Source organism: Bidens hawaiensis, unplaced genomic scaffold (genome assembly GCF_021521415.1).
Source record: "Bidens hawaiensis isolate Kalapana, Puna unplaced genomic scaffold, B.hawaiensis_p1.1 tig00001511_1, whole genome shotgun sequence".
Taxonomy (NCBI): domain Eukaryota; kingdom Viridiplantae; phylum Streptophyta; class Magnoliopsida; order Asterales; family Asteraceae; genus Bidens; species Bidens hawaiensis.
Genome location: NW_027491085.1, coordinates 483,365 through 510,722, shown reverse-complemented (window position 1 = coordinate 510,722; position 27,358 = coordinate 483,365). Strand labels below are relative to the sequence as shown.

Sequence of the window (27,358 nt, the reverse complement as noted above, 5' to 3'; positions counted from 1 at the left end):
CTTTCAAAAAATGGCATAAGCTGATAACCTCAACCAAGATATATAAGCACGTGCAATTTTTCGAGCTCCAAGTCTTGTTTATTTAGTAATGCTTAGCTTAGACGTGCGACTTAGGTCGATTATTCTCAGCTCGTTCTTTATAATATGTGAGTGAGTTTTACATTGATTATTTACAAAGAAAATAAAGAACAAAGAAAATGTTATGCAAGAAAGTTAAATTTTGTATTTAGATTATTTACACTGATTATTTTATATTTTTCGAAAGTAAATGTGAGTGGAGAAGAGAAAAATAATGATGTATATATAAAATAGTATTATTAATTTTAAATGTAATAAAATGTATTGATTTTTAATGTACTTAATGAATATGGATATTGAATAGGCTTAAAATGCTCTAACAAGCCAATATATTTATCACCCTAAATCCTAATGCAATGTAAACAAACGCAACCGGTAATGGAACTCGCATTCGAAAATTCTTTCCCTTGATTCAAACAAACTACAAGTAAACCAACCATTTCATCTGATTTGAGCCATAAACAAAAGGAATCATAAAAACAACACAATACAAAACAAACAAACAAAAAAAATCCATAAAACAAACAATGGCATTGTCAATGTTTGATTCTACAAGTAGTTGGTTTAAAATTAAGACAATACAACCACTTTTACATGAATTCTTGTGATTTCCTCACACACCTCCCCACTTTCTTCCTGAATTCATCTCTTCTTTCTCTCCATTCTTTCTGCAAACATCACAAATATTTTTTTTCAACAATCAACTAATATAAATTAATACCAATCAACAAAATATATCAATAAGTATATTATCGCAGCTTCAACGTTTGCAGGTGATTCATCGTTCGGGCTTGAAAGCATTGAAATAATGCTCAACACTATACTCTCAACCTGTACATAATGTTATATAATGAAATAAAAAGATAATAGAAGACTACATATACACTACAATCAATATACAACTATCTATATGGTAATAACTAGACTAGCGATTCGATTCAATCATTAGCTAAAAGTCAAGCATCTACGACGTTAATGTGAAACATATTGTGATAGTATAATCAAATTAGCATTGTAAACTTTTAAGACTTTAATATTGAAAACAGTTTTGAGTGTATGACAAAGATAATTGTTGAAGCAATAGACATGAAGATGAATGTTATTAAAATAGCCAATGCATACCGTATGAACAGGTGTCCAACGCTCACTTGCAAGCTCATAACCATTTGGAACATCACCAGGAGGATGAAGAATTGATATGCAAACCTTACTATCGGGGTAAACTGTCAAAACACCAAAATATAATATAATCTTTCAACCCAAAGTGTTGGTTTTTCTTTTATTTTCTTGCATGGTCTAGTCATGAAAGTTCAAAATGAGAATATTTGCACATGAAAACTACTAACCGTTTGGATGCCAAACCTCGGATGTAAACCGTACGGTTGGAGGACTATTTGGGTAATTTTGTGGAAAAGTCATTATTGCATTAAAGAATCCACCCTCACTGAAACAATAAACCCAAAATCATGAGTTAGAAACCTTTCATTTATAAACTAGTAATAGTAATCAGTCAACTCCATACAAGAGCTACAAATAGAATTTATATTATAACACAATTTAGTAAGATAATAGAAAATTTAACCTCAAATTCAACAGTTAACCAAAATAAACTAACAAGGGCATACAAAATAAACTAAATTAAAATCAATACAACTAAGTTTCTAAACTAACATTGAGCATAACAAGATAAACCCAAGTCCTAACCATCACAAATGATATCAATAACATAATAAGAGCATAAAGTTAAAACTAAAACTATAACATTTAACAAACCCTAATATTCCAAATTTCACAAAATAAGTTTCTAAACAAATATTGAACACAACAAATAAACCGTAACATCACAAACAAAATCAATATCCTAACAAGAGAATACAAAATAAACAAAAACAAGAGTAATTAACAAGCCCTAACATTCCAAAATTCACAAAATTAAATTCCTAAACTAATACTAGGGGTGCAAAAGAGCTAAGCCACTCAAGATCGGATCGAAAAAAAGCTTGAAACAAGCTAAGCCTTATTGAGCCCAAGCTGAGCAACCTCAAATAAAACCCGTTAAGTTATCAAGACCAAGCTCGAGCCTTGAATGGAAAGATCGAACAAGCCTAGTGTATTTTTTAAGTTTTAACTCTTTTGGACTTAATAGCCAAGCTTTGGCTCATTTAAGCAACCTTAGGCTTGTTAAAAAAATGCATATAAATTAATTAATAATTGATAATGAGCCGAGCCCGAGCCCAAGCCTCTCGTGTATCAAAACAAACCAAGCTCTCGGCTCATTTACACCCCTAACTAATATTGAACACAAAAACAAAGCAATTAATGCCGAAAAATATCAGATATCGGTCAAGTACCAATATCTGAGATACCATTCATCGCGGTGAGATATCGGTAATTTTAGCATCATGTAAAATTCATATATATGGGAATTTAACACTAATAATTCAGTATACTCTCCTACCATTAACAAATTAACCTTTTGCAACTTGCAAAACACTAACAATCATAGCATGATTAAGACTTAAAACACAAACATTGAACACTAAAAACTAATAATTAAGACTTAAAACACTGATATCGGGAATATATGTGATATATCGGTCACTATCGCCGATATTATCGGTACCAATATCTTACCAAGGCACCGATAACCGATATATCGACTGCATAGCACAACAATATAAACCCTATTATGAGCATAAAATTAAACTAAAACAATAGCAATTACCAAACCCTAACCTCCAAAAATCCTAAATCTCACATAACTAACTTCCTAAACTTAAACCACCAAACAAATCCCACAATTCAACAAATAACCAACAACAACAACAATAATAATAATAAGTTAATAACCATACTATAACGTATCCGGGGGTCCAATAATCGTAACGCTCCATTCAAACAAATTACTCTCATCTACAAGACCAGCTGAGAATCCATCCACCGGATGCTTACAGAGATCTGCAAAATCAACAACGGATCATGACCCAACAAAACTAAATAAAATTAAATTAAAATCAAAACCCATGAATTAAAAGTGGAGATTGAAACCTTTGAGCTGTTTCTGAAGAAGAAGACTTGCTTGAGACGGAGATGCCATTGAAGGAAGGAAGCTTCTAGAGAATGATAGATTAACCGACAGAGTTTGGTTAGTTTAGAATGAGTTGAGTTGAGATGTTTGGTTGGTACTTATAATAGAGGAAAGTGATGATGAAGTGAGTTGTGTTGGAGTTTGATTATTCCAAACTCTAAATTGGTTTTGATTTTTTTTTTTTACTGTTGCAAGAGAATTATGTTTCTTATTGTTTGACAATTATTCGAATCGAATTTGAATAACTCAAAATTTAAATTGAACTGAATTTGGATCGGTTTTATCTGAATTAAATTTTGAATTTGAATTTGTACTTAGGTATCACGAACCGATTAGAATAAACCGAGTTGAGATTATAGATTATATTTTTTATAATGTTATGACAAATTGAGTTGGGCCTTAAACACGGGCCTCAAAATCACTTATGGGTGTTTTTTTAGTGCTTTTGAATTTTTATTTGAATAGACCGAATTCTTAAAAGTTTATTTTAATAGGGTGTTATGCATTTTATTCGAAGTTGAACTGGGTTTTAAAATTTTCAAATTCGGATAACCTAAAATTGATACGATGAGCACTGCTAATTTATTACACATGGGCATATTTATTGTAGAATGATCAGCAAGAGAGAATACGTAACTTTTATAAAACAGTCTTATGAATCACATTTAAAGCATTACCTATAGTACTTACACTTTTTAACGTATTATTGGCTCTAAATTAAAAAAGACCATCTTCATAAATATTATATTACAGTATTCCTTTAACTTATATATTAGATTTTGAGTTTATTTAATAAGTATCATATTGGTCTTTATCATCTTTTTTTTTTTCTCTTTATTTGATCCCTTTTGTGAATCTGAGTAGGCCACTTTATGTTCTCTTCTTTTATCTCCAACATGGTATCATGCTTGTATGGTGTACACAAAAATCACTCGAACATGATGGGCCTCTACAGCTTTATGGGTTCGATTTTATTCGTGTGCACTAAGGCTAAGTTTTTAAAATCAAACCACATGGGTTATTTGACCTGACTTTGTTCTAAACGGCAATTAAACATAGGGATCAAAATGTGGATTTTTTGTTATTAATCCACCAATATGTGGAGCTGTCCCTGGTTATTCTTAGTTATGCTCAAAGACTTAAATTTGTGTGTTATCGACACCGAATTTTGGTATTCAATTCCATGTTACAATCTTGGTTAAAATGCATACAGGAAGGTAACATGATGCACATACTTATTCTTACTTTATCGTTACATGCGATGGTCAACTTCATATATCGTTGCTCCTCTAATACCTTTGCCATCAAACTTTGAACCTATTTAGCATGATGACAAGTCCACGAACTTGCAGTCACATTGCTTTATCTTCAAATTAAGACCCTTAAACCGTTTATGACTCACATACTTTGTCCTTTGAATATATGCATGTTGTGGGGGCTATGGACCTTCTTGTTGCATGTAACACCACATATGATAAATCTCCCAATATGTAAGAGCTTTTATATTTCATAACTAGTTGACTAAGTTCCTTATAGTCTTTGTCTTTGTTTTCTTTAGCTTTTTAGTTTTTCAACCTGTGTACGATACCATGAGGAGTCGGTGTCGTTGGGTAGTTATAATAGGACCATATATCTCTCCCACACGTAGGATCCACCATGAAACTAAATTTTTTAAAGAATAAAGGACAATAACCTGCTAGAATAACTAATTACATAATTTACTACATAAGCTCGATAATACCTTATATTTTAAAAGACTTATTACTAACTTGATGTTGAGCTTTATTCCAAAGTACTTTGTATTGGGATCCTTCTATGTTTGTGGATTTTGGTGACAGTTGGTGTAAGAGGTTGGGCTGTAAACGAAAGAAACCGAACTGAATAAGGCCGTGTTCTTGTTTATGTTCGTTCATTAAGGGGATGAACTTCTTGGTGAACGGTTCTTGAACACAAACGAATAAATACAAATGAACATAAACAACGCTTTTATTTCATTCGGTTAACTTATAATGACATTGTCAACGGTTTGGTTAGGCTACTAAGTTTTTGTATGTGTTTTTCATATGTTAATTTTGCATATAAATTAATCACTTAATACTCATATTCATTATTGTTTTATACTTTGCAACTTTGCTTAAATCTATATGATAAGAATCTAAGATTATAAAAGTCATTTAAAAGTATTAAGAATCTTTAATGACCAAACATAAACAAACAAACATTAACGAACATACCAGGCGTAAACAAACACATTATCGAACGTTCACAGATACAATTGAATGAACAAGGCCTCTGTTCCTGTTCGTTCAGTTATTTAATTGTACGAAATTCCTCGTTCATGTTCGTTCATCTATTAAACGAACAAACATTAACGAACTTCCCTCCAAATAGTTCACATACACTGAGCCGAGAGTTCAGTTCATTTACAACCCAAGACTAAGACGCCTATCACATATCACTTTACGATCTATTTTAAAAGTTAAAAGAGATGTTGGTAGACCCGTAAACAGACCGAACGGACATGAACGCATGCATGTAATCGAACTAAGTTTTGTGTTATTGTTCGTGATCATTTACTTAAAAGCTAACGAACACTTCACGAACACTATATAACAAAGATAAAAGAACGTAAATGAACATAATCAGTGCGGATTGAGGTAGAGGTGTAAAAAAGCCGGTTCAGAACTAGTTAACCGGAAACCGAAACAGAAAGATTTGTTTCTAAAACCGGGGTTTCTGCCAAACCGAACCAAATTGGTCGTTCGTATAGCAGTTTTGGTATTTCACAATAAAACCGTTTTTTTTCTTGAACCGAACAGAACCGGTTCGGATAAGTTTGACTAGTTCTACGCTTAAACCGCTTTCTAAACCGAACTGATTTGGGTCAAACCGGTTTTGAAGATGCAAAACCCAAACTGGTTTGGTTTTGAAAAAAAATACCAGTTTTGTACACCTCTAGATTCAGGGATTTGGTAGGATGGGCACGGCCCAATCATCCGGCCCAAATTTCTTGTGCTGTACATGGCCCAAAATATTAATTCAAGCCCAAGTTTCCAACCCCAGTCCCCAAATCATTCTATTCCAAATTGCTAATTGAGTGCGGGTGTTTCTTCTTTCGTAATTCGTTCATGGTATTGTTTCTGCCCTACCTAATTTGATGATCATGATTGTGTGTAATCGTTTCTTTCTAAATTGTCTAGATGAATTTTTAATTGGGTATTATGGATCACTGGTATGATGGATAGAAATCTTAGTTTACGTTACTTATTTTTATATTTGTTTATGTATGTTAATTGTTAACAACAATGAAATTCGGAAAAGGGCCCGAAAGTTCATTTTGCTTTCGGCCTCCAGAGTGGTTGGACCCGGTCCTTTTTTTAACCTGATCCATTTTGTGTCACCCCTAGCGAAAATTCTAGTATACGCCCATAATTGAACAAACATAACCAGGGCCGGCCCAACAGTATATGAAACTAAAGCTCTAGCTTTAGGCCCCCAAAATTTTGAGGCCCATTTTAGAAAAAAGTTTATTCCTTAACATTGATATTAATATACACTTGCACTAAAACAAATAATTAATGTGCAGTGCACTTGGTATACCCATCTGTTTCCTTATACGTAGAAATACGTAGAAGGCATGAGATTGAATCTCCCCCATTTCCCTTCATTCTTTCTTTCTTACATTTTATTGCTTGTGCAACCAATTTTTTTAATGTGTAATGTATATTTCTAATATTTGTTCCCTATTTGATTAAAGTATATTAAATTTGATTAGAATACATGTTCGCTATTATATTTAAAGAAATAGTTTATCATGTTGGTTGGTTTGATTGTTCCATTTTAAGAGTGTTATATTTTATTATTATATGATATACATAATTGACCCTCACTATCAAAGGACTTTCATGGGTTAAGGTTTCTAAAGTTTGATTAATTTCACCAATCTTTCATGATTTAAGGTTTCATTTCATAATTCAAGATTTTTGCTTAGTTGATTATTGGCATAATTATTCTCCTTCATTAAATCTACTAAGTTTGTTAGTTGGTTTATGTTAAAGTTCTTTTTATGTCTTATAGTTTTCGATTTTGAATCGGCTATCTTTTTATGTCTTATTAGTTAATTTCATCACGTTTCGACGTGTTATGATCGTAAGCAAAAAAATTATATATTTTGGAAAAAAGGCCTCATATACTTTAATTCGCTTCAGGCCACTAAAAAGGTTGGGCCGCCACTGAACATAACCATGTATGTATACACACACATATGCATGTAATTTAAACCGGCCTCTTTTATGTTTTTATTTATATAAATATTACTACTTATGTATTTATTAAAATTTAAACAAACGTAAATAAACGTTCATTAATGAACAAACAAAACATATGTTCAAGTTCGTTCGTTAAGTTAAATGAAAACAAAATTGTTAATGTTTGTACGTTTATTAAAAAAAAGAACTTCTAGCTGAACAGTTCATGATCGTTTGTTTTGTTTACAAGCCTAGATGTCGGTAGCTACACAATGCTTAAGTTAACCTAAGCTAGATATTGCTTTGGCCATCTGTTAGTTGTTTGATAATTTTGACATTAAAATGGGTTGGGTGGGCCATATTAATAGTATTTGATTTTGGTTTTGCAGCATTATGGAGTATGATAACCCAACAAGTGGTAAAAAAACACAATGCCCGAATTCGGATATGATCAGCAACCTTCCTCAAAACATAATCGAAAGCATTCTAAGTCTAATGCCACTCCGAGATGCACTAAGAACTAGCATCTTATCAAAGAAATGGCGGTATAGTTGGCGAAGCATGCCTAAACTTACGTTTACAAACAGCCTGGTCAAATTACCATCAAATGCTGGTAGCACACAGCTGAAGTCTAAGCTTGTCACAGCCATCTTCCATGTCTTGTTATTACACAATGGTCCGGAAATACTACACTTTAATTGTTCGTTTGATCATATGGAATCCGAGATTACCCAGATATTAAGTTATCTTGCAAGGGGGAATATGGTGAAAGAACTCGTTTTGGCTAAGAATGCGGGCTTATACAAGCTTCCCTTTTCTTTCTTCTCATTGCAAGGACTAGAATGTATACATCTCCAAAACTGTATTTTTGAACCGCCATTGCCGTTTAACAAATTTAGTCGGCTGACACGCATGAGTTTTCTGAACGTTGAGATTTCTTTTCAAATGCTTCGATTGTTCTTCTGCAAGTGCCCGCTGCTTGTGGATCTCTCTTTGGTAACCAACCATTTATCAAGTTTTTTTAGTTAATGATGACATTATTACCTATGCGGTTGATATCACTGAAATATCATATATCGATTATCCATCTCTTGGTAAAATATTGGTCATAATATCGGTAACGATAATATCGGCGATATTGGACCGATATTTGACCGATATATAACTGATATTCCCGTTTTAAGTCTTAAATATCAATTTTTAATGTTCAATGTTGGTATTTTAAGTCTTAATAAGTTCTTACTTGCTACGATTGTTAGTGTTTTGCAAGTCGCAAAAGGTTAATTTTTTAATGGTAGGAGAGTATACTGAATTATTAGTGTTAAATTGCTATATATATATATATATATAGGTTTTGGATCATTTCAGAAGTTTTTTACAGCGAGAAGTGCGAGAAGTGAAGGTGTAACTCCATTAATCCCTAATTTCACTTATTTTCTTATGTGTAGGTGCGTTGTGTAGGTGCATATGTATGTGTGTAGGTACGTATGTTTGTATATGTGTACGTATGTTTGTATTTGTGTATGTATGTTTGTATGTGTATAGGTACATAGGTTTGAATGTGGCTAGGTACATTTATATGTTTGTAGGTTGGTTTGAATGTGTAATTAAGACATAAATACAACCAACCTACATATATGTATGTAACATCATATGAAAGGGAGTGAAATTAGAGATTAATGGAGTTATACATTCACTTCTCGTACTTCTCGTTGTAATATCACTTCTCGCAAGATCCATCCCCTATATATATATATATGAATCTTACATGATATTAAAATTACCGATATCCCACAAATATCTAACCGCGATAACCGATATATCAAATATCAGTCATTGACCGATATCCGATATTTTTCTGCATTAATTGCTTAGATTATTATCAATAATGGTATTTTAATGCAGGGTGGATATCAAGCAAGCATTGGAAACAAGTTGACATTTGTTGATATTTTACAATTTGTGCCTTTGATTCGGTCATTGAATGTCTCAAACAGTTATGTGACGGTAGCTAACATTTAGTTACAGATGAATTACATCTAACTTAGAATTTTGTGCTGACTTTCGTATTTGTTTAAAGTACATGTCTGCAGGTGGCATGCCACATAAGCTTCCAACTTTACTAGTCCATCTCAAATATTTGTATTTGGGTGTGTGCTTGACGAAACAAAACGAGATGTCTTCAGTCCTTTGTATGATCAGGAGCTCCCCTGTGTTGGAGAGAATTAAGTTTCAGGTAAATAGTTCTATTAATATTATTTAGGACAACTGGTTTTAAATTATCCCAACCATGCCCTATTGGCAACTAACGATCCCAACTTCACTCTTGGCTGTGGTAGTCTCTACTAAAGGTGCATTTTTACTAACGGTCCACGACTATCGGAGTTAACCATTCGTTTGTCTGATGTTTACGTGGCACGCCTAGTTGTCAATAATCATCTGTTTCTTTTTAAGAAAATTGGTTTTAAATAATCCCAACTATGCCCTGTTGGCACATAACAATCCCAACTAAAGTTTTTTTCTTTTGTTTTCCAACGGTCCGCTAGGGGTGCTGTGACACCCGGCTAAAAATTAGGCTAAACCGCGACTAATATAATCTCGATTAGCAATAAAATTTCGTCATTATGAGAAAAATATTCTTTATTAGTGATCTAGACATTTCAAAGTCAACAAAAAGTGCAAAAATTGCTACGTAACGAGCCTGGCGTGGAATAACCTCGGGTAACGAGTCAAAAAGTAAATAAATCTTTAAAAGGGCTAAATAATCTCAAAAAATTAAAATACTTATTAAAGTAGTCGAGACAATATATAAACTTAATTTTAAAAGGCTCGAATCGCAAAAGTTTCAAAATAAGTAATCAAGTGTCGGTGAACGACCCGATAAGGACCCACCGTCATCTATTTCCAAAAATTAGTTTCTTAGGCTTGTATTATCAATAATCCAATTTCGTTCAAAGTCTGACAAAAATTATTGGGAACGGGATTCGTTTGATTGGCTAAAATTCGTTAGACGTTAAAACGGAAACTTAAGATTATTGTTTAAACACCTACTTACTAACCCAAAACCATGTGCCACCACTGATTGTTTTCTCAAAACCAACACCCACCACATGTCACTTGTAATGATTACCATAATCATTACCATAACACTTGGAAGGCTTTATTTGTTGACAACACACCTATCCAATGATTGCATCTTCTAGAAGCAATGTGTTGTAACATTCCTATCCACACCTTTCACCCCAATGATTACCCTAATCATTACCCTTATGTGTTGTCATCACCTACACTATTCATTTTTCAAACCCACTCATTCTTTCTTCCTATATATACATGGCACAAACATACACATACACACAAACACTCAAAATTCAAATATTAAACACACACATACATAATCATAATCAAGAAATCATGGAGGTTTAAAATCAAGAATAAGATCAAGAAAACTAGGAAGAAATTAAGGAACAAGAACACCATTCTCACACCCACTACACTCTCAATTTTATCTTTAGATCTTCAAGAACACAAGTAAGTTTTGTTTATGAGTTGATTTCTTTTGTTAACTATGTTAAACTAGGTGTTCTTGAGTTAAGATTGAGCTTGAAAGTTTGAAATTATGGATGTGGTATGTGTGTATGTAACTATGTATGAACCGTAGGTATGTATGTATGTGTTGGTGGAAAGATTAAACCCACTTACACATGCATACATTCATCTTAAAGATCATACATTGATTACTAAGTTTGATTAAAAGTATTGTTGGATCTCTTGAATGTTTGTTATAAACTTGAATAAACTTGATATTAGGATTTGATATTAGAATAGATTTTGGATGGATTATTGAATCAAAAGTGATATTGGATAACCTAATTGAAAGTAAGATAGGTTATATGCTAGAATTAATAGTTAGAACTTGAAGATTAACAAAGATTGTTAAAACTACTAAATAAGGAAACTTTAATTTAAGAAAAGTTGAAATTTGGATTTTGATGTGAATACTTGTGATAAATGTGATCAATATGTGATTAATGGCAACTTGAAACTAAGATAGGATGCATGATTAAAGGATTGATTAGCTAACACAATAATTGAATTAGCAAACAAGTTACTAAATAAAGAAACTTTGTTGAATGATAAATTGAAAGAACAAAATTGGATAGGACACTTAGGATGCATGAAAACCTATCAAACAAGTTGAATGAATTAAGCTTAGAATTGTAATTAATCAAAGTGTAAAGATTGAATTAGATAGAATTATCAAAAATTAAAAGTTACTACAAAAAGAAACTTTGTTAGTTAAACACTTAGAAAATTCATATTTTGATTTATTAATTAACTACTTGAACTTATACATATATGATATGATGATTTGAACCTGGAAATTTAGGAATTAATATGATATTTGTTCATATAAAAATAACAAGCTTAACTAGTAACATTGTTAAGGTAATCTAAAATACGAACTAGGAACCGAAAAACTCGATTAAAGTATCTTATGAACATATATAGTCAAAACTGCTATTTATGGTAAATTATATGTTATTATATGTGTTTTTAGTTCATATGATGATTAGTATAGACTTGTGTAATTTATTTGACTCGTCGGTAACATAAACAGTCGAAAAATCGGCTTTTTAAGCAAAACCGACACAACTATTAGGGACTGTTTTAGAACAGCCCCTAAAGTGTTAAAATACCCATTTATAACATAATTTAATACATGAGAAAAGGACAAGATGATAAAACTTAGTCCTAAACGGTTCGTGTCGTGCAAATCGACACGAATACGTTAAAAAGTTGCTATTTTAAGAAAATATTAACAAAAAATGAAAATAATATATTTTCACAATTTAACTTGTAAAACTTGACTAATATTTATGTAACAAGTATTTTTCATAATTTATAAGTTACATTTTAAACGAAAAACCGAATTAAAGCATTTTAAGCATAAAACCGACAAAACCGACGAAACCGTCAAGTTTTGTGAAAAATAAAAGATTAATATTTTCTTGAAAAATTCCAGCAACTGAATCTTAAGTTAGGTTCCTATATTTTAGTTGTTTATTAATTAATTAATAGCTAACGGAAAACCGAACTATGTGTATTCGCTTATGTGCTATGTGCTTATGTGTACATTAGAATAGGACTAATAAATTTAAAAGGATTTTTGTATAAAAACTAAAATCAAGTTTTTATTAACAAAACATGTTCTAATATAGGACACGGGATTTTCGGAAAGGCTACAAGACAGTGAGTTTCTTTATCGAACCCCCCCTCCTCGATTTTTAACTGGAAATGTTTTTAAAACGATATTTAATTGTGTTTTGAGGGAAAAGCATATTCTTCATTTCATATTATTTTCATTGATGTTTTCTTTAAAAGGCATTTTATTTTACAAATTGGTGTATAATGCGGGATGAGTCTAGTTGGCTAAATAACTGTTAACCGAATTAGTAAGGGCACAGAAATATGGATAGATCTATCGGGGTGACGCCCCCCACTTCCATTCGCGTTGGGTTAAAAGTGGGTATATTTTGAGTATGGTATGTTTCGAGTTATCAACTGAGATGTCATACGCAATGTTGTATTCTTTACTCGTCTACAACAGCTCAATTTGTTTAAGAAATGAAATGCCTATTGTTTGTGATGTAATGGCGGTGGATCATTACACACAGATTTGTGATATAATGGCGGCAGACCATTATACACGGAATATTTTGATATAATTCGGGGTGTAGTGACGATTACACACGAATTGATATCGGATTTTGTGTTTTCGAATCGTATATATATATATATATATATATATATATATATATATATATATATATGGACTATTTTTTAATATAAAGGGAAACTCACCAACACATTGTGTTGATCGATATTTTAATATGCTTTTCAGGTAATTAAATAAAGTATGAAAGCTTCGCGAAGAGCGCGAGAAAATGGTGAAGTGTGTTTGAATGGAAAATATTGACTTTATGTTGAACTTGTAGTTTGAATAATAATCGTGTAATATTGATGGTCAAATAAAGTTCAACTTTCATTATAAATGTGTACTTAGTTATGATTGGCTGAAACGGCGTCTGTCACCACCCGAATGACTTGGTCAAAGCCTTCCGCTGTCTTAATTAAGATTTTTGGGGTGTGACAGGTGCCACGTAAGCAACAAATTAACGGAGTTAATCCGTTAGTCGAGGACCGTTGGAAAACAAATACACCTTTATTTGGGACCGCCACCTGCCAAATGTGAAGTTGAGACTGTTATTTGCCCCAGTAGTGCATAGTTAGGATTATTTAAAACCAACTTTCCTATAATTTATGGTAGCCGGTTCTTTTACAGTGTTGTTGACATCTTAACATGTTTTCTAATCAGGCGTTTGATGATGAGAATTTGCATGTTCGACAAACTCTCACCGACGTTCTTGATCCAGAATACTACCGAGATTTGAAACTGGACCGTCTTGAGAAATTGGAGATCCAAATGATTAATAGCTTACATGTTGTGACCATGGATTTCGTGAAACTCATCATGGCCAACTCACCTGTGCTAAAGATAGTGCTAATTGTACTTTATGGCGCTATTTCTGTTGACGAAGAAGTGAAGATGCTTAGAGATTTGGTACTACTCCCATTTCCGCGGGCATCCCCTTCCGCAAAGTTAATCGTTGCCCGCCGAAGGTGATTTGATCCTGTTTTAAAACTGGATTCGGTGAATCCGGTGATCTAATCGGATTGGAATTTGATCCGCTTGTTCATACCGGATTTGGATCCATTAAAACAAGTTTGGCATAAAGCGGTATGGGTTTATTTTTTTATTTTTTTTTAAACAAGAATTTAGTTTTTGTTTTTTTTTGCCTAAACGACCCTTTTGCCTCTCGTTATGCACATGTATCGGATATGTTATTTAATCACACAATTCAAAAATGCATTTCGCAAAACTCAAAAGCCCATTTTGGTAATGGCATCCGAATGTGGTCAATCACGGTCTTCCGTTGATGTTCAGTCTTCATCAACTAACTTAACGGTTGTTGTAGTTAAACCTGAAAACGAAACTTGACAATTTGGCAACATGGTGGTTTGTGTGAAATCTTGAGCGATCCAAATATAGCTCGACGCAAGAAATGTAGGTCCAATATGATTCACACCGGTTCTTATTGGTTTCGCTTTTTTTGCATTCAAAATAGGTTTGGAAATCCAAACCGATTTTAAAACGGATTCAGTTAAAGAAAAAGTTGTACACTCTTTATATTTGGACTGTAAGTGTTTCGGGCTATATCAAGACATAATAATATTTTTGGCTCAAAACAACACAAGATTTAAAGCTATCTCCCTACAGGAAATCATACTACCTAGCAAGCTGTTTGCCTGTCTAACTAGAATGATTGTCTAAGTATGTTACACGTACACTCAATTATATAACTTTGTGCTTTAAATCCATCTCTCACAATCAAACATATGATGTGTCATACACATGACATAAAGATATTTCACATCACAGATTAAGAACAGCCCGATCCAGTCATGCAGATTAGCGAATACGTAAACATCGAGCAAAGTATCAAGTACAAAATATAGAGTAAAGGTGTGAAGATGATTTTGTATTGATGGTCACATATCTAGAACACCATATGATTTCTAGGTAATGTCCTAATCATCTAAAAGGATATAATATCAAGAAAATACATCTCTAAAGTCTTGGACACACCATGTGGGTAGGTGACATATAATAGGCTAATAACCCATAAACTTTAAAGACATCCCTCTCAAGTTGAGGTGTTTCTAACTTTAAACTTGTAAATTGATGACCATAAACATCCTAGATGGCTAGATTGAGATGGCATACTCTGCCAAATACAGAGTTATATTGGCTTACATGCTGTGGAATTTGAACTTTTTTATTGATGTAAGGATACTCATATTGGATTGAGTCCAAGCCTGATTAGTTTTGACTTTTGAGCTCTACATCCATAACTAGACTTTCAATTGTGAGAAAACTTTCAAACTCATGCTTTATTGGGCTCGGATCATCTGTTATTTATATTTATTTTGTTTATATACATGTAACTGTTTATTTAACACACGTGATAAAGTAAATGTATAAAGTAATATGTATATTTTATTTTTAGTCATCAAAGTTTACCTCTTAAAATAAAAAATAACAAAATAAAAAAAATTATTAAATATTTATTTTACATTGACAACTCATACATATATATATATATACTAGCCAGTTGCCCGCGCGATGCAGCAGTGTACGTGCAAACGTAATTGGTGTTAGTATGTTTGTAACCTCGCAACGGTACGTACGTAACCCGACGGTGGTATGCATTTAACGTGGCATCGGACGTGTAGTTGGTACCAGTAAGCGCGTCACATAACGTCTATACGTGAGCAACTCGGTATGTTATCCACATAACCGATACTTAAACGCGCGTAACTGGTGGCGACAAGCAAGAAGCAAAGATGAAATGTATAGTAATTTCAAATAAACTATTTTTTAACCCAATCCGTATTGACGGACCAGTTCCGACCCGAATTCCGTTTTGACATGAACCCTTTCGATCTAAACTCATCCCAACATGAACTAAATTAACCCTTTTTGTATTAACATGTTCCAATCTAACCTGTTCCAACACCATTAGCTGAACATGTCCGACCAGTTGTCGATAATAAATGGTAATAGCGTAACAAGTTAATTTTTTAAAAATTAATAAACTATAGCAATACTATACTCAAATTAAAGAGAATAAAATGCTCGTTTTTATGATGTAGTTTTTTAGAAAAAATATTAAAGAGTTAAAAAGTTATGGTCGTTAAAGAGTCGTGTGGGTAGTTGGTTTAGAATTAGAGGGAAATGTGTAACTATTTAATAAATTAACAAAACTTGATTGAAGTTTAAGGACCATTCTTGTAACTTATTTTTGAATGAGCAAAGACTAATTTACCCCTACATTTTTAAAATTTTATGCATCATTACTTGTATAACATGTAATAAGAGTGGTACCTCTTAAAATTTAAGAGGTCCATAACTCCTATATTATATGTATATATATATATATATTCCTTTTATTTTTAACAGCTAACAAACGGATAATTGACTAGGGGTGTGTGTGTGTGTGTGTGTGTGTGTGTGTGTGTGTGTGTGTGTGTATATATTCTTTTTGCCATTGAGGTTGTGGTCCAATGTTTGAGGCAAAACTTCTAATACACTAAGATTTGGGGAGGTTGTGGGTTCAAAACCCACTTCCAACAAGGGATTAAGAAATTCACCTTTCAAAAAAAAAGGTACTCCGTACGGGGTGACTCAATGACAAAAGGTCACTTCCAGCTTAGCAAAAGTTATCTCTAGTTCTGGAAAAATCCAACCGTCTGAAGGCTCACATGTGATAAAACCCGGACGCCTTCAGGATTTTGAACCAGAGTTCACCAAGATCTATTCTTCTACATTGAGTCACCAATGTCATCCCTAAAGTGTTGTCTATAACGATCGAACATGGGCCTCCATTGAAAAACTAATGTTTCTACCACTATACCATATTAAAAGGGGCATATATATAACTTTTTTCTACTTCAAAATTATTCATTTTTGTCACCCGTAATAAAGAGGATAATTAACCTAACAAATCATCTTCAAAAATATATTTTTTATTTTAGAAAAACTTGATCTAATTATTAATGAAATAAATAATTAAACGATCTAAAATGGGTAGGTGTAGTGGGATGAAGGTGGGAGATATGATGACCGGCATACCTCCTTAAACATAAAGGCAAGATTGCCAACGATGGGCTGTAGCCTGTAAGCATCTTTTTATATTTATAAACTGAAATATTATTATCTACTTGTATATTTATTTATCTGTTTTTACTTTTTAGTATGTATAATTTTAGATTCGCACATAGATGCGTTAAAGGATACAAGGGTGTGTGTTTGGTGTGTCAAAGAATGTATTGAAAAGGGATTTTGTGGTTTGTATAATACATATAATTTTATAATACACTAAAATACACGACACAAACACAATTTGACAATTCGGTATTTGAGCTTAGTCTTTGCGGGTCTAACCCTTCACCACACGTAGCTTGATGGCTCAGGTATGGGTTTTTATTTATAAGTTAAACTTATTGGGTATAATTATGTTAAATTTAAAAATTAAGAAAAGCAAGTATTAAGCATGGCCTACAACTAGAATAATTTTTTATAACCATTTGCATTTTTAATATTTGAGCCTTATTGTCGAAAAATTAAGTATATTATGCAAAAAGCTATTTAAATTTTTATACATATTTTTAAATTATTTTCCCTAGTTTAGACTAATAATACAAATATAATGAAAAATTTAATATCATAATTCAAAAGCAATTATTAGTGACAGTTACATAAAGTTGTTTAATTAAATCATTCAACACATGAGAGTTGAATTGTTCATGATTACACAAATGTAAAATCTTTGTGACCACCCTATTTAATATTGATGAAAGCTGTTCAAAGCTGTTCAATTTATGATTTTGTTGAACTTTCATGCTTTTGTTATTAAAAAAATAAAATACAATGATTTTATTAATGAAATATTTAGAAAATAGAAAAGGTAAATAGGATGGAACATGCGTAACAAATAATGAACAAGTTCAAAATTTAGGATTTAGATTAAAGAGATGTGTGTTTGTCTATTAAAAAAAATAATAAACACGGGAATAAGTATCACTTTAGTTTTTATTTCTTGCTAATTCGTTTTTATAGGCGTTGCTTTAAAAGAAAAAAGTTAAGTTTCAATAGGATTCGGTTCTATATATCGTATGTGACTGTTTTGTCATGGATGTTGGGCGATTTTCTTTTAAGGGTGAGTTCACTCACCCATATTCCATGATCATTTATACATGTTTTTAGACGAAACTAATGCCAACTTATCAACTCACGTGAACCAAATAAGTCATTAGCCTTGGGCTACACATAAGGCTCACATATTAGGTATGGTGCTCGAACATAATCCCTCCTTATATAAGTGGTATCCTATTTATGAAAAAAGTTATAATTTAGAGTGTAATCAAGCTATTGACTCATTTATTATCAGTTAACTACTCGTTCATTATCATTAAACTATTTTATTTATACACATGCATAATTATTCTATACATATTTATTATGTAAGTATATATTAATTTACTAGTTTGATCCTCCCGTGTTACGGGAGTTTTTTCAGGTTTTTATTTTTAATCGTTTTGCTATTTTATGATTATTTATTTTATTTTTTAACGTAGTTTTTTTAATTAATACATATATATTAGTTTGATATTATATTTTTTAGCGTTTGGTTTTTTCCATTGAGATGTGTATGTTTTTTAGTTTTTTAACGAACAAATATAAATGAATACGGGCATGTTGATTTTTTTAAATGAACAAACATGAGCACAAATATTTGTTTAATGAAAAGGGGGACATTGATGTAGTTGATGATGCTGGGTAGTATGGAAAGATAATCGGCGAAGGAGATGATAGACCAGCAACAGAGAACATGTAAAAGAGATAAATTAAATTAGGGTTTAACGATGAAAGTGTTTAACAATAAATGAGATCTTATAACCCATTTAAGGGCTATTAGGGTTTGGTAAGACATATAACTCGTGAAAATTATTCTTTGATAATTAAGGGGTTATTTAACAAATAAATGAGATGTTATAACCCGTTTAAGGGTTATCCGGGTTTGGTGAGACCCATGACCCGCAAAAATTATTATTTGATTATGAAAGAATTTCACAAATAAATGAGATGTTATAACCCATTTAAAGACTATTTGGGTTTGGTAAGACCCATACCCGCTAATTTGGGTCAAATGCATGAGAAGCCTCCATATAAAAATCATGCAATCCGGTGGCTCTAGAAAATGGGGGGAGCAACCTGAGAGTGACACGTAGGATTTCATGGTAGACAGTTATATAAATAGTTAGATATTAGAAAAATGATTAAATTTATACGGATGATGGTCTTGTTTAGGTTCGTGAGCCTAATCAATTTCACCGTTTCAGCATCTGGCTTGAGTTAGTTTATTAAATTTGTTAGAATTTAGCATCATTAAGCTCGTTTATCAAACCATATAAAATTTAAGCTTGATTTAAATAAAGCTTTTAATGAAACAATTTGTTTAGTGGTATGACTAACACAATTAACATAGACACATACCTTCTAAAGAGGCGATCTTAGTTTAAACTAGAGGTGGCAAATGGGTTGGGTTGGGTCGAACGAGTCATGGGTTGAAATGAGTCATGGGTCAAAACAAGTATGAGTCAGAGTGAGTTTGGGTCAAAACGAGCCAATACTAAAAAGGGTTATTTTGGTTTGGGTCGAAATAGGTTAGGGTCGAACCGGGTTTTGAGTTTTTTTTTTAGTGAACGAGAATAATGGCGGAAACATTTTAGATTTTTTGTTTTTTATTTATATTTTAAGTTATGATTTTTATAATTATTTTTTTGAATTTTTTTTGAGGGGTTTTATATTAAGATCAAAAACCCTCAAAAAAATATTCAAAAATAATAATAAAAAAATTATAACTCAAAATATAAATCATAAACAAAAAAAAGTAAAAACACTAAAATGTTTCCTACGTTGTCCTCGTTCCATAAAAAAAAACCACCTAGAATCGAACCGTAACCGAAAGAATCGACGAAAATGAAACAAAGAAACAAAAAGCCAAAATCGGACCACATCAATCGAAATCGAAAAAATCAATCAAAACGAAACTAAAAAAATTCAAACTGAACAAAAACAAAACTGAAAAAATGAACAAAAACGGGTCCGGAATCAACCAGAAAGAAATAAAAGAAACCAAAACCCAACACGTCACGGGTGAAAACTCGTGTTGGCTTGAAACTTGAACCGAACCTGTTCCAATCTGAAACCCGTTTCGTGCCGAAACCTGTCTTGTACGAAAACACATTCCGATCCGAAACCTGTCACATTTGCTTAGGACACTAACTCACATCGACCCATTTCTTTGAACTTACCGACCCATTTTGACCCGAAAATAAAAGAATGGAATTTCAAATGACTCATTTTGACCCATTTAGTTAAAACTTTTTACCAAAACCAACTCATTTAACTTTTAAAACAACTCAAATTGACTCGTTTGAAAGGATTTGAGTCAAGATTGCTACTCCTAGTTTAAACCCGAACAAAAGCAATATTTCCACTTAAACCCAACCCAATTTTTTATTTTATTTTTTTGAATAACTCAAGAATAACTATCCATGTGACTGTTATGATTTTTATGGTAAATTGTGAACATCTATATGAAAGCTTTCAAAGATTTATCCTATCCACATTTTCCCTGCATCACACATTCTTCAACACCTATAACATTTTCATACATTTTTTAAAATTAAAAAGTTATCTTCCAATTCCAATGCCAAGACCATAAATTATTATAATCCAAAATGTATTTAATTTCTTGTGCGAAAAAATTCGTCCGAAAAAAAAAACAGATGGCCAAGAAAAAAAAACACACTTTTCAATAAACAAAAAAATAAATAAATACAGAAATAAACAAATAACATTAATGAAAATACAGAAAAACAAAATAAAATAATGAAAGGAGTGGAGAGTGTGGGGCCCATCATGACAACCAAGACGTGTGATCCACCTCGTACATCAACAGATCAAAACCAATCAACGGTCCAGATCAAACCTCTCTCTTGATATAAATCGTCTCACTTCATTTCTCATTTCTCTCTCACTCCCTCATCTCTCGCCATTTTTCAAGCATTTCATTTCATCAGGTATCATTATTAATATTATTATTGTTATAACTCATGCTTTTGATATTATTATTGTAGCTGCATTCTATTGTATAGTTTTTACTCGATTTTGGGTTAGTTTTTTTATTGGGGGTTTGTGGGTTTTGGGTTAATCGATGAAATTGACTTCAATTTTGTGATTATTGTAATGAATTCGAGTTGGGTTTTAATGGGTTTGAAGTATTGTCAACTGATTTGAAGTTAATTAAGTTTAGAGTATGTTTTTACAACTGGTTAGGTAGTAGAGTTCACTGATGATAATTTGGAACTGAAAATTGTCTAGATTTGAAGTGTTCTAAACAACAGACACGGTAGATTCAAATTTGAGCAGATCTGTTTATTGTTTATGGTTCGATTCGTATCGAATTTGATTTATGTTTCTTATTTGGATGTTTGGTTGAAGTGTTTATTGTATCTCCGAAAGAACAGATAAGAGTAGTTTCAAAATTGAGCAGATTTGTTTATTGTTTATGGTACGGTTCATATCGAATTTGATTTATGTTTCTGCTTAATGTTTTTTGTTTATAGTTGAATAAGATATATGTTTCTGATTCGGCTGTTTGTATAGAGTTGAAGTGTTAGCTATTGGATTAATTGTTTTCAAAATCTAAATATATTTATTCTTGCATTTATATTAAACCGATTCAAAATTAAGTAGATCTGTTGATTGTTTGTACTTTGATTCATATCACATTTGATAAATGTTTCTGATTTGGCTGTTCTAATTTGTGAATCTCATTACAGTTTTTAATCAAAAATGGCCGAAAGTGACGATATTCAGCCACTCGTCTGCGACAATGGAACTGGAATGGTCAAGGTATACGTCAACTTTAAGTATCTGCAACTATGGTTTAGTTGAACTGAATTTGTTATTAGAACAACTGAATAACTGAATCTGTTATTACAGGCTGGATTTGCAGGAGACGATGCACCAAGGGCTGTGTTTCCCAGTATCGTAGGTCGTCCACGTCACACTGGTGTGATGGTTGGAATGGGCCAAAAGGATGCGTATGTTGGTGACGAAGCTCAATCAAAGAGAGGTATTTTGACCTTAAAGTACCCGATTGAACACGGTATCGTGAGCAACTGGGATGACATGGAGAAGATCTGGCATCACACCTTCTACAACGAGCTTCGTGTTGCTCCAGAAGAGCACCCGGTTCTTCTTACCGAAGCACCGTTGAACCCTAAAGCCAATCGTGAAAAGATGACTCAAATCATGTTTGAGACATTCAACACCCCTGCTATGTATGTTGCTATTCAAGCCGTTCTTTCTCTATACGCCAGTGGTCGTACAACCGGTAATATTTCCTTTCGGACTGTTAATTATAATTAATTACCATTTTTATGATTCAACCGAAAACTGTTTTTAATATTTTTTTTATATTCTTGGTGCAGGTATTGTTCTTGATTCAGGTGATGGTGTGAGTCACACCGTTCCGATTTACGAAGGGTATGCACTACCACATGCCATCCTTCGATTGGACCTCGCGGGACGCGATCTAACCGACTCGCTAATGAAAATCCTTACCGAACGTGGTTACATGTTCACCACAACAGCCGAACGGGAAATTGTCAGAGACATGAAGGAAAAACTAGCGTACATAGCCCTCGATTACGAACAAGAGCTCGAAATCGCAAACTCGGGGTCCACCATCGAGAAGAACTATGAGCTGCCCGACGGTCAGGTTATTACTATTGGTGCTGAACGGTTCAGGTGCCCGGAGGTTTTGTTCCAGCCGTCTATGATTGGAATGGAAGCTGCGGGTATTCACGAGACTACTTATAACTCGATTATGAAGTGTGACGTGGATATTAGGAAGGACTTGTATGGTAATATTGTGCTCAGTGGTGGGTCCACCATGTTTCCCGGTATTGCTGACCGGATGAGTAAGGAAATTACCGCTTTAGCCCCGAGCAGTATGAAGATTAAGGTTGTTGCTCCACCTGAGAGGAAGTACAGTGTTTGGATTGGAGGGTCTATTTTGGCTTCTCTTAGTACCTTCCAACAGGTTCGGTTCGGTTTTCTAACGTTTAAAACTTTAAACATTATTATATTAATAAAGAAAATATTAACTGTTGAAATTTGTTGTGAATGTAGATGTGGATCGCAAAGGCTGAGTATGACGAGTCGGGCCCGTCAATCGTCCACAGAAAGTGTTTCTGATCTGTGCGTTTCGGATGGTTTGAAGACGATCGATTTGCAATGTTTACGTTTAACTTCTGTTTTTCGTGTTTCTTTTTTATATATTATGCTATTTTTTAAGAGTTTGGTAATGACATTGAGAAAGTCACGAAGACGATTATTGTATGTTTCACAATTCTTTTATTTTAATCGCGCATTTTAAAAACTATATGAACTTGTTTGCCTACATACATTTGAAATGAGGTTGAACATATGATTGTGGTATTGCTTTAAGACACATGATGAAAAACTGAACTACAACTTTTGTTGATGAGATGGTGTATTTTGCTTTAAGGTTAAAGGAAATGATGGCATATGTTGTGTAGTTGTCAGGTGTTACAAATTAATTTGAATAAAAGGTATGACAACTTACAGTTTACTTTTGCTCTTTACAACTGTTAATGATCAGATATCCGGATCCACTCTATATCTACTTTATTTTGTATCTCGTACTCGCCTAACTTTTATAAAGAGATTGGCTAAACATACTACATGCATGTTAAACATAACCCCTAGAAAGTATAGTAGAAGACGATCTAACTAATTTACTAGAGGTTACCTTTAGTAAAAATATTAGGGAAACATGTTTAGCACAACCCTTTATTAATACTTAAAGCCATATGATCTACAAGCTTACTTGATGTATCGGGTTACACTTGTGTATCATCTTCAAACGTTTTCATTACACAAATCCAAGTCGTACGGATGCATCCCTCGTTTTCTTTGCATATTAGACACATATGGCAATACAACCTTTTCGAAGTATAAGACCTATTTAAGGACAATTCCAAGAAACACTCGACTTCAAAGTGATTCCATTTTCCATTAAAAGTGAATATAAAATGCACTAGAGGTGGCAAAGTGCGGGTCAAAATGGGTTATGAGGTGAACTTGACCTTGTCCCTTGTTGAGTTTTACGGATAATTATGTTAAATAAGATTTAGATACACCTATTTAGGAGGCTTTGTGCGTTTTTATACACTCTCGGTAACTTTCAACTTGTTAATCTATTAATCGTCCACATGTAGAGAACAAGTGCATAACCTCAAGCGACCAGTTTACCCATAAGCAGGTTGAAATTGCCACTACTACAATGTGCAACCAGTCAACCAGTTCGTGAGGAACTTACCTCTAATGGTTAATATTGTAATCCAAACCGTATTACTAACTTATTAGTTTGATCAAGAGCTGAACAATGAAAGGCACTTGTTTAAGCGAATTCGTAGGACTTTTAAAACATTATAATGATACATATCTTTCTCAACATCTGCCCGTCTAGCTCAGTTGGTAGAGCGCAAGGCTCTTAACCTTGTGGTCGTGGGTTCGAGCCCAACGGTGGGCGTTTTAATTCTGGCTAAAAAGTTTTTGTTCTCTTTTGTATTTGATTATTGAATTCTAACCACTTATGTGTTTTTTGATAAATACATCTTTCAATAACCTTTTCATCATCAAATTGATTCACTAAGAATCAAATGATCTTTTTTATATGGAATGAGTTAAGAGAGTGATTGTTATAATATTGGAAAACTGGATTTTTAGTAACCCAAAATAAGACGAATTGGCCGAAAATAATTCATGCTGACAAGTTGGTCGATAATTGTCCAAACATTCATTTTCCTTAATTAATCCTAATAGCATAATAATCATAAATATATAACTGATTTATGTTTGATTTCCATTCAATTTTCGGTTGTATGTTACCCATTCAGATTGATGTATTTGTTTATAGTCGTGTCTAAAATATTTAAAAGTTGTGCATATCAACAAGTTGACACTCCATCACAAAGAACCCATGGTTCCAAGTCTACTTCATCTAAAGGCTTACTAAATATACTTCACAGGTACCATTACTTGAAAACGAAAATAAAAATACGTTAACAAAATAATTAAAATTCAAATGCGTCCAAATAAAGCAAAACCCAAATCAACAACACGTCCCAGCCCAATTATAGAACCACAAATGAGCCTAGATATGTGTGCTAATTAAGGAAGAATTGTGATTTGACCTACTTGGGTCGGTGGGTGCAGTGGCGGACCCAGGATTTTTTGCCAATGGGGTCCCATATTTTCGGTGTTCAAATTTTTCGGGTCGGTTGTTGTTCAGGTCGGGTCGAGGCGAAGAACATAATAAAAAACAATATCATAATAAAACTTTCTTTTCAATCATCACTACCTGAACGGGTCAAAATGGGTCGGGTTGACACATAAACACTTTGTTTTCCCTTTCTTAAACATTTTTGAGATAGAACCTAGATCCACCCTTTCATAAGCATGTGTTGAAAACCATTAACTTAAACTAGTGAAAAATAAAACTGATATTTTAAAGTGTTTGAATGTTTCTAAAGAAAACCATGCATAAAGTTGAAAACAATGATATGTATTTTAGAGGTGTTTGAATGTTTCCAAAGTTATCATTGCAACATTAGCAATCAAATGATTGATTAACACTAAAAATTAACACAAAAAACCAAAAACTAAGCCTTGTAAGACTTGAACCCATGACCTTTCAAAGATAAAACAAGGGACTTTCCACCAGACCACATCAACATTAATAGTATGGGTTCCAAGTATTAAATCTTATGGGGTCCTCAAAAAATTTAATATACCGCTTCTAATAAATTTTTAAAAAACATTGGTGTCCCGGGACCCCGATCCACACTATGTGGGTCCGCCCCTGGGTGGGTGGATGCCACAATAACACAATTCCAATATGAGCAAAGCCATAATCAGTCATGACGGCCATGGGCTTGATAATATGTGATAATATGAGTTCATGAGACAGGGCCGGCTTCGAGAATGAAAAAAAAAATGAACCGAAGGCGAATTTTTTTTGGGCTTTACTTAGAATATTTTGTTGGGTTTAACAATTTAATTTTTATATGAGCTTACCTGATTATAATTTGGGTTGTGTAAAAAACTTTTGTATAAAAAGAGGATTAAACATGTCTCGAATGAGACTAGAACCCATAACTTTTTAGTTGGTAGTAATACATCTTTGCCACTAGACCATAGTAGTGGTTACATAATTGAGTTTAAACACCAAATATTATGGGTGTTCAAAAGAATCCGAATCCGAATCCGAATTCGTATCCGAATCCCGGATATCCGAAAATTCGGATTCGGATGGTGATTTTAGGATTTTTTGGATAGTTTGGATATCCGAACTATCCGAATATTAAATTAAATAATTATATATATATTAATTTGAAAGTGGCAGGTATCTCATAAAGTGCTACTGTTCTACTGCTACATGTTTTAAAGCTCAACGTACATGTTTATGTAGCGTCTAAATGTTGCCACGTGACACTTACGTCTCTTTATGTTGTTTTTCCTTACAATGAGTAACCAACCCACTACAACTCATCTCTGTTTATAATTTCAAGTTTTCAACAATCACATTGCTACTTTTGGGTGTTTTCTTTTCTTCATTTTAGATGTTCATCGTCTGTTCTTTTTTTTTTTGTGGGTAATTGGCTTAATTTGGTAATAGTTTGTTGGTTGCTTCTATTATTGCTTTCATTGTTAACTTCTTTGCATTTGTTTGCTTAATTAGGTTCAAAGTTGTTTCTCTTTTGTTGCAATTTATGCATTTGGTCGTTCTTTGTTGTGGTGTTACACGCTAATTTGAGAAATCGATACAACCCGCACACTTCTGCGTGTTAAGGGTTTGTGATTTGGGAATTAGGGCCTTTGTATTATGATGCTTTTGTTAGTGGTTGTTTCTGAATCAATGGCTTTTTATGAATTATTTCTTTCAAATGATTATATTTGCTTTATGTTTTTGTATGACTAGGTTTGATTTTTATGGTGGCCATTCTTTTGGATGTAGAAGAAAGAAAAGGACTTTCTATTCTTGAATCAATTCAATGATGAAGAAACAAAATCAATCAGAAGCCACATGCTTCAGATCGTGAATTTATGTTTTTATTATGTTCACCATAAGATCAAGGTATGACAGAGACAAGCTGT

At 32.9% G+C, this 27,358-nt stretch overlaps 3 protein-coding genes and 1 non-coding gene across 4 annotated transcripts; 3 read left to right on the top strand and 1 right to left on the bottom strand.

The window, feature by feature from the left end:
• Positions 1–517: 517 nt before the first annotated feature.
• On the bottom strand, positions 518–3,342 carry LOC143580502 (ubiquitin-conjugating enzyme E2 7-like). The gene is made up of 6 exons (XM_077063506.1): positions 3,127–3,342; positions 2,934–3,036; positions 1,425–1,522; positions 1,201–1,301; positions 833–909; positions 518–747 (listed from the first exon to the last, which is right to left on the bottom strand). The coding sequence occupies exons 1-6, from the start codon at positions 3,173–3,175 to the stop codon at positions 669–671; spliced, it is 507 nt and encodes a 168-aa protein (XP_076919621.1). The 5' UTR covers positions 3,176–3,342; the 3' UTR covers positions 518–668.
• Positions 3,343–7,581: 4,239 nt separating this feature from the next.
• LOC143581462 (F-box/FBD/LRR-repeat protein At1g13570-like) lies at positions 7,582–14,101 on the top strand. Its single transcript, XM_077064241.1, has 4 exons — positions 7,582–8,437; positions 9,332–9,420; positions 9,494–9,658; positions 13,793–14,101. Exons 1-4 carry the CDS (start codon positions 7,807–7,809, stop codon positions 14,099–14,101), a joined length of 1,194 nt encoding a protein of 397 aa, XP_076920356.1. The 5' UTR covers positions 7,582–7,806.
• Positions 14,102–21,113: 7,012 nt separating this feature from the next.
• LOC143582363 (actin-7-like) lies at positions 21,114–23,553 on the top strand. The gene is made up of 5 exons (XM_077064950.1): positions 21,114–21,186; positions 21,949–22,021; positions 22,112–22,505; positions 22,603–23,216; positions 23,306–23,553. Exons 2-5 carry the CDS (start codon positions 21,962–21,964, stop codon positions 23,369–23,371), a joined length of 1,134 nt encoding a protein of 377 aa, XP_076921065.1. The 5' UTR covers positions 21,114–21,186; positions 21,949–21,961; the 3' UTR covers positions 23,372–23,553.
• A 1,105-nt stretch (positions 23,554–24,658) lies between these two features.
• TRNAK-CUU (transfer RNA lysine (anticodon CUU)) lies at positions 24,659–24,731 on the top strand. Its single transcript has one exon. It is a non-coding gene; the product is annotated as a tRNA-Lys (tRNA).
• Positions 24,732–27,358: the final 2,627 nt, after the last annotated feature.